Source organism: Papilio polytes, unplaced genomic scaffold (genome assembly GCF_000836215.1).
Source record: "Papilio polytes unplaced genomic scaffold, Ppol_1.0 DF824047.1, whole genome shotgun sequence".
NCBI lineage: Eukaryota > Metazoa > Arthropoda > Insecta > Lepidoptera > Papilionidae > Papilio > Papilio polytes.
In genome coordinates this window covers 5,646,262-5,654,536 of record NW_013525157.1, presented here as the reverse complement: position 1 = coordinate 5,654,536, position 8,275 = coordinate 5,646,262, and the positions used below count along the sequence as shown (strand labels likewise).

At 32.3% G+C, this 8,275-nt stretch overlaps 1 protein-coding gene across 1 annotated transcript; it reads left to right on the top strand.

The window, feature by feature from the left end:
• Nucleotides 1-2,201: 2,201 nt before the first annotated feature.
• On the top strand, nt 2,202-5,807 carry LOC106100430 (putative N-acetylglucosamine-6-phosphate deacetylase). The gene is made up of 6 exons (XM_013279281.1): nt 2,202-2,599; nt 2,834-3,108; nt 3,902-4,120; nt 4,287-4,422; nt 4,730-4,906; nt 5,298-5,807. Exons 1-6 carry the CDS (start codon nt 2,395-2,397, stop codon nt 5,480-5,482), a joined length of 1,197 nt encoding a protein of 398 aa, XP_013134735.1. The 5' UTR covers nt 2,202-2,394; the 3' UTR covers nt 5,483-5,807.
• The last annotated feature ends 2,468 nt before the right edge of the window (nt 5,808-8,275 follow it).

The following is an 8,275-nucleotide window of genomic DNA, read 5'->3' as shown; positions in this document are numbered from 1 at the left end:
ATCGACCAAATTTGTATCCATTAGATTTATATAGAAATTGTGACTTTGTCCGCGTGAAATTAAAAAAAGATTATAAAAAATATATCCTATGTTACAGACCTTTCTAATAGTGAAAAAAAAAATGATATCGCCCCAGTAGTTTTTACGTGAACCGAAGTCATACAAAAATACAAATCTTTTCTTTTTATAATATTAGTATAGATTATTGGATAATAATAGTATAACAAAGCTTCATATCTTCTACCTTTGTTATGTATATTTAAAGATATTAACATATGAATCAATCAATCACAATCTATATGTATTTAATAACAATAGAGTTTAGCACGTGCACAATTGAAACTTCTCTATAGAAGCAGATCGAAAACTTAAAGCTTTCGAGCTTTAAACACAGAGGTTAGTTTTTGAAACAAAAAAGTTATGAAAAATGTATGTTATTATGATCCATTTCATGAAGATCATTACCTATAAAAAATTGAAAATTAATACTGTAAACTAGACGAGGTGAGACCGGGTAGGAAAACTAGTGTATCAAAAAGAATCCTTAAAAGTAAACGCTTTATTGGAATTACTTATGTAGCATATATTGCTTGACATCTTAAATCTTAAACCTTTTTTAATTTTTCAACTTAAAGCGTAACTTTTCTAAGGAGATTAAAACTTTTTACATTATCTTATTTACTACCATTTTGATTGTTAAAATTGAAATGTTGGCACAAAAAATAAACTTTAATAAGTCAGTAAATACCTTAGAAATAAAAAATAGAGTATACCAAATATACGTGTTGCTTAAAAGTTAGCAAGCATCAAACAACGTACCGAAACTTTGAATCCCTCAGGTCTAAATTTTCCATTAAACATAGCTCCATTCGGGTAGCAATCAATATATATTTTTTAAGTTATAAGTTTAAAAAAGTTCACTTTTTAACTTATCACTGAAGCACTTTAAGATTACTCAAGCACGCGTACATGTAAACGTCACGTTTTGTAGTAACGTAGACAGCTGATGCTACGGCAGCCTCCGGCTACGGAATCCCGACTGATGTAGCTCGACTCTACGAGCTACGCGCTCTATTCTTCAACGGTCCGCGCAGTCGCATCGCTTGGAAGCCTTCATCTATCTCCGTGCTCTATTAAGTACTATTCTGACACATCTATTTCATCTTGTTTCGTATGTAGTGACGAAAACTGTGATATATGCTACGTTAGAAAAATATTTTCTGTATACCTTATACACTGTCAACACTTTACAGTACTTTTTACGTTTCTTTATTAACTTCTAAAATATTTTTAAAAAAAGAATAGTTAGAGTATGATTTTTTTTTAAGATACCATTATAAGATATTTTAGAATCTAGAAATAATACCAAAGTTTAGATAAAAATCAAACAATATGTGATATGGAACATTGTTAAAAATTCGTTCAATAATACTATTAGAAAAATAATTTTTCACATTACTTAGTTTGAAACAGCAAAGTTTTATAATGTGATCCTACTTGTAGTTTGACCTCGTAGAAAATGGACCGCATTCAAACTTTAGTTGCGGCAACAAGAATTTCATACAATGTAATACACATGACAAATACTCGTAATATTATATCTAGTCCGAGTATTAAATAAATTCCAAGCTTTTTAAAAAAAAATTAAATGTTCTTAAGTCCAATACATTTTTCAATGCAATGTCAAGAATACTAATAATTGGTAGTTTATTTATTATATCAGTAGAGCATAAATCAATCATGGTTGCATATTGAAAATGTTTTTTTTTTCTAGGTAAAAGTTCTACAATACATGTTACAAGGAACAATTTACTGCGAACCACACTTCTTAGCGCCGAAAATTATAATTTACATGAAACGTTTCTATTTTGATGTTAGCCACCTGGCTAGGTTACAGCCATTGTATAGCCAGCCATACATCAACGTCCATGTTAGTCTTTATAATGAATGTCCCTAAAATTCCTTATAATTTAGTTATGTTCGACTGCGCCTGTTTAGATATGGCAGCAATGATTTGTAGATCTCCAAACATTCCATGGTTTTAGGTGATTTTTAACTAGTTTAATTATTATTTTTAGTTAAAATCCTGTTTTAATGATATGACTGTTCTTTGCACTTTTATGGTAGTTTAAGAACTGTACAGAGAAAAACAAAAAAAAAACAATATGTCACTGTCATTAATGTCAAGTTGACAATTTCTTTGTTTTGTTGAAAACACTACCAGTATTTACATATTGTCCTCATTTCTCTTGAACATTGAAATGTTTTACTTTGCGGTTCATTCAATATAAACTCGATATTTAAACTGTATCTCAGTACCGTTACATACGGACTTTCATTTAAGAATTTGTTGTCCCAGTGATTGTTTGTGTAACTTTAAATTTACTTTTTAAAATGAAAGCTAAATCAGGTTTAACGAGATTCCACAACTGTAATATCCTTCGTGGTGGGAAAATAATCAAGGAAGATTTATGGATACGCGACGGTAAAATAATTAACCCGGAGCAAGTTTTTTACGTTGAACAAGCTGAGGCCGATACTACCATTGATTGTGACAATTTACTGATCACTCCAGGATTTATTGACATACAAATAAACGGTAAGTAGGGAACATATAATTTAGTATCTTAAAACAATTGCAAAAAGTTAATAAAAATATAATATGTTCAATATCTGTGTCAAGGGTATGGATGGATTGTATGAAAGAGGATGTGCTTAAGAAGGAAGTGAATTCATCTAATAGAGATGTGGAAGAGCAGCACATAGTGTAACCTCTACACAGAGGTAACCACACGGTTAAGGGCAAATTGATGATGTTTAATATCTTTATCAGGTGGTTGGGGTATTGACTTTTCATTTGATTCTGATGATGTTGAAAAAGGAGTGTACAAAGTGGCTAAGGAACTTCTGGCTCATGGTGTCACATCTTTCTGTCCAACAATGGTGACTTCTGATAAAAAGAAATATGCTTCAATTCTTCCTCGGATCAAGAAGACTCCAGGTGGTAAACATGGAGCAACAATACTTGGAGTCCATCTTGAAGGACCTTTTATTAGCTTAGCAAAGAAAGGTGCACATTCCGATGACTATATTATTAATCCAGACAAGGTAAGTTCAATTGTATTAATAATTATAAGCGCTTAAAAACTATTTCAAATGTCAAGCACTATGCAACTTCCAGGCTGTAAATTCTCTTGTTAAATTGTATTTCTGAGGCTTGATAGTTTATCATTCTGTAGAACCAAAAATGTAAATAATCCTTAAATTTTTGGAATAGATGATGTAACAAATTTTATGTCAATCCTGAACAGATCCATTTTATTTTGCAATGTTTACTCTCAAAAGCAAAATTATAGATATCATATCATGACCTACATTTACAACTTGCTATCTTGTTCATTGAACCCTTTATCAACACTGTTATGTACACAGCTTCAAGTGTCTCATCTTATAATCAATAGAAATACATTTAATACACTAGCTTTAAATTATTGCTGTGATTACATATATTTCAATAATACCAAGTAGATACTCACTCTATTAATGTTTCAGAAATGTATTTAATTTATTACAATAACAATATGCTTGGATTTGGTTCAAACATACCAAATCAAAAAGAAAACTTTTAACAAGACTAAGGGTATGTCCCACCACTGGCTGATAAGAGGCTCAGATAGCTTATTAATGATGTCAGTTATATAAGGAAAGAAAATCCGATATTTCCATCACATGTTTTACATGTTGGATTGTTGTAAGACAATTTAATTATAAAACAAAGAAAATTATAAAACCAAATTACAATTTGGTGGGACAGGCCCTAACAGTTGCGATTGTACAATAAATTATATCTGCTTTATTTTAATGCATCATAGTAAAGTTTTAAACTTTTTGTTTTTTTTAGGGACTAGAATCACTTCATGAAGTCTATGGCTCCCTAGATGATGTTATAATTGTTACCCTGGCTCCAGAATTACCGGGAGCTTTAGATGCAATCAAGGGACTAACAAGTCTTGGAATAAAAGTTGCTCTTGGCCACTCCACGGCGAATCTGGCAGATGGTGAAAAAGCTGTCAAATGTGGAGCTAATTTGATAACACATTTATTTAATGCAATGCTTCCAGTGAGTTATTTACTAACATATTTTTTTTAAACATCGCTTTACTTTTTAATAATGATAGTACTCACTTGGCTTGAATGGTGTGTATGACATGTGTATAGGTTGTCTATCTGCATTTTAATGTTGTACTAAGGTTAATGATGCAATCTTTTTATTATGAAATTTCTAGTTCCACCACCGCGACCCGGGTCTTGTGGGCCTTCTAGCTACTACAACTGAGAAGCAAGTGTTTTATGGTATTATCTCTGATGGCATTCATACGCATCCGGCGGCGCTTCGTATCGCATGCAGAACTAACTGTGATGGTGAGCATAATTTAAAGTAAAGAAAAAATATATCAATCTTCTAAACAAAGAGATTCAAGAAATATATTCAGGAAGCATAGACACTTCACTTGATAAATTCTATTGACAGGTCCTCAAAACCACATGTGTATATAATTAATTGTAATTGTTTTATTTTGAGAAACTAGTTTATTTTATAACAATATATAGAGTCTATTACAATTTTGTTTATAACATTGTATCTTCCAAAGAAGTTACCGGTGAAAAAATGTTCCATTCTAGTCTACATTTCCTAAATGTGTTTGGTTTTAAAACATTTTTTTTACAGGTTTAATTCTGGTAAGTGACGCGGTGGCGGCTCAGGGGTTGCCTGACGGCACTTACTCTATCGGGCCGATGTCCGTCAGTGTTGAGAATGGGCGCGCCTACGTCGTCGGCACCAAGACTCTCTGCGGCAGCACTACCGCTCTCGACGAGTGCATTATTAAATTTAAAGAAGCTACAGGTATATTATCTTAATCTATAGATTAAAATGTAAATAAATCTTAGAAAATAAAAATCCATCATTCCATAGGTATTGACCGCAAGTCGAAAGCAATCTTATAAAAAAAAAATCAGTGTTGCCAACCTTTAAATAAAGTTAGTGATAATAAACAAATGCCCTCGTTCCTTTTTCCTAACCAAAGTCACCTCGCCAGATAGGTAAAAATAATTTTCTTTCGCTGTTTGCTAACTAGTAATGAAAAGATACTTTTTTCCGCACACAACTAATTGCCTAAAGCGAAAAAAAAATCCTAACTGATGACTTTGATAAGGAAAACGAAACCAGGGAACAGTTAGTAGCAAACGTGTAAAAGGGACAACACTTGCATCACCTCTCCATCATTTTGTTCCAGATTGTTCCCTAGAATATGCGCTGGAAACAGCCTCATTACATCCAGCTAAAGCTCTCGGTATAGAACATGTTAAAGGTAACTTAAACTACGGCTGTGACGCAGATTTTGTTATCATGGATCCGAAAACTCTTAAAGTCCTATCAACTTGGATAGCGGGCGAATGCGTTTACACTGCGACTAAATGATTTCTGAATATTCATTTCTTAATTACCTGTTTAGTGCTTTATAATAAAATTTATGAATAGATCAAATCTATTTAAGATACAAATATGTGATTACTTTGCTGAGATAACCATATGTTCTAAATTAATTATTCCTATGTGATGAATGAAATAAATTTTTAATTTACACAAAGTTAAATGAATATTATTAACCCATGTAATGGGTTTAATTTAAGAGAAATTAATTTTACTTGGCACAATTCTTAAACATAGTTAATGTACAAATATTGAATTGTTCATTACTATTTAAACTTTGCCATTGTTTATGACTGACAATGTAATCGTTACCAGTGAAAATGCATTCTATTGTATTTTTAACGTATTTATTATATTATGAACGTCTGAGTTTTTTTTGTTTTATTTTAGAACCATATACAATCAGCTGCATAAAAATGTACACATTTTTGAAACTTTACCATATTGGACTTTGGTTTTAAAAGTACGTGGATACGTGCATACATATTTTTAAACCAAAGACAATTTTCTGAAGTTTTATAAATTGTACACATATTTACGAAGCTGACTGTATTTAAACTATCACCTGCTGTTAATAGGCAATAAAAATAATTATCTTAAAGGCGCCAATGTTTTTGAATTTGGAATAAAACAAGAATATTTAGTGGCATGGAAAATCTTTATTGAAGTAAATATATTTATAAAGTCAGTACAATTTAAGTTCAATAGTTTCCAAAAATATTAAAGTGCAGGTTGCTGATCACCTGGCAATGTTAAATATGATTATTTCTTAATTAAAATACAAGCTAATATTGAGAAAACTGTAATATGTGAATAATAACATGTATATACCTAAATAAAATCATGACAAAAATATATTTTAGGCAGGCTCTGAATTATACTGCTCTGAGATGTTATTAACCTGGCCACAGTACACGACAAAAACTTAACTCCGCTAAATTACGTGAAAGTTCGTATTGTCGCAACGCAACGCAGCACAGCGCTAATACCATTGCAACAACTTACACAAATTCTCATGTAACTTCGGCGGACAATCAATTTGGTCAAACTAAGATGAACAACTAGTTAAAAATAAACCTTTTCCGTCCACTCGTGTGTTCAACAGAAGCTATCTATAGTCCGAACAATAAAATCAATTCCCCTACAGCTTGAGGCGACGCGTCGTGGACAAAATCAGTAGATAACGAGTTGGGCATCTTATTTTATAATAAAACCAAGTTACAAACTACGCAATGTATATTAATGTATACAATATTACTAAGTGTATGTATGTATATAATGTAAATACATTTCATGAAAAACAAAATAATATCATGGAATATTCAAAGAGCCAAAATATTTGAGATTAACTCTACCTCGTTACCATTATAATTCTAAGATCTAGGCACAATGCAGCAGAGACTCCTGTATTGAATAACAAATTTCGTTGAGAGTGGGACAAAACACTAATACACCAATCGACCACCACCGCGCCAGTGGACCGCACTGGACACCTCAGCTGGACTGCGCTCCGAACCCTCGCGGCCACGTCATCGCACGTGGATATGTTGTGCAAGTACTTTGTTACAAAAATAAAACCTGTAGGGCAGATAGCGGAGTGCGTGTCGGGCTGGCGGAGGCAGACCAGTGTGTGTGTCCGGCGGCCGCACTCGCCGCGGCAACACGCCTTCGAGGCAGACTACATCTAATTAAACTTTAACATTTACAACGCTTTCAAATCTTCACGGAGGGTATTGTCTGTTAGATATTTCGTGTCTCCTAAGCCTGCGGCCGTACGCGCGTACGATGTCGCGTCGACCGCTTTCTAACTTTACAATACTTTTAACAGATTTAAATTATTGAGCAATATATATACTACTACGAGAATACAATAGACATTTGCTCGGCTGCACCAACTTTACAAAAAACTTCACGTAAACCCGAAGGTCAAGAACCAATGCACACTCCACAAATGTCAATTTAGTATCATGAATTAAAAATAAAAATCGTAAATCAAAATAAGAAATCTTTGGAACTAAATTAAAATATGCATTCGGATCATGCAAATTACAATAGAAATCAAAATTTAAATAAAAAGATAAAACGAAAAACTCAAGTTTGTAATAACCTAAGATATAACTTAAATCTAATTTGAAAACAAAAGCCATTTAACGTAAACCTAAACGAATACAGGATATCACGGGAATTAGTAATTTTAATAAAAACAAACACAGTTCTCGTATTTGGATGTACAAAGTGTACATAAACATCCGGGGCCGGCAAACCGCAACGCCAATGCACATGTACATTCTGTCCACACGGTCGCGTGCGCTCGTCTGGCTGACTCCAGTCACGAATGTATACATTTGGTATGATATGTTTTGTTTTACCGAACAATTTGAAAAATATCTAAATGGCCGCAACACGAAAAAAAATTATGCTTATAGTTAGAAAAATCAAATCAATTAAAAATAAGAAACTACAATACGTAAATACCAAGAATTGTATATTAAAATATTTGTACTTTTACTGACTAAAGGAAAAACATTGGCGACTGCTAATAATCCTACAATTGTAAAAAATAATTGTAAATTTTTTTTTAAATCGTTAAAAATACGTACAATATCTACACGTGGAATGCAATTAGAATTCTTTAACAATATTAAAAGGTATAATAATATATTAAATTTTTATAATCAGCTCAACAATGTATATAATCTATAATAATTTAAAAGCCTAGATCCAAACTGTGATATTTATTGCACAAGCACTCATGTGGCTTAATAATTCCAATGGGAACAG

What these genes read in the sequence shown, in the direction of transcription:
- LOC106100430 (XM_013279281.1), top strand. Translation starts at nt 2,395, where the DNA reads ATGAAAGCTAAATCAGGTTTAACGAGATTCCACAACTGTAATATCCTT. An exon ending in TATTGACATACAAATAAACG is followed by an intron (nt 2,600 to 2,833) that starts GTAAGTAGGGAA and finishes TATCTTTATCAG; the next exon opens with GTGGTTGGGGTATTGACTTT. An exon ending in TAAATTTAAAGAAGCTACAG is followed by an intron (nt 4,907 to 5,297) that starts GTATATTATCTT and finishes ATTTTGTTCCAG; the next exon opens with ATTGTTCCCTAGAATATGCG.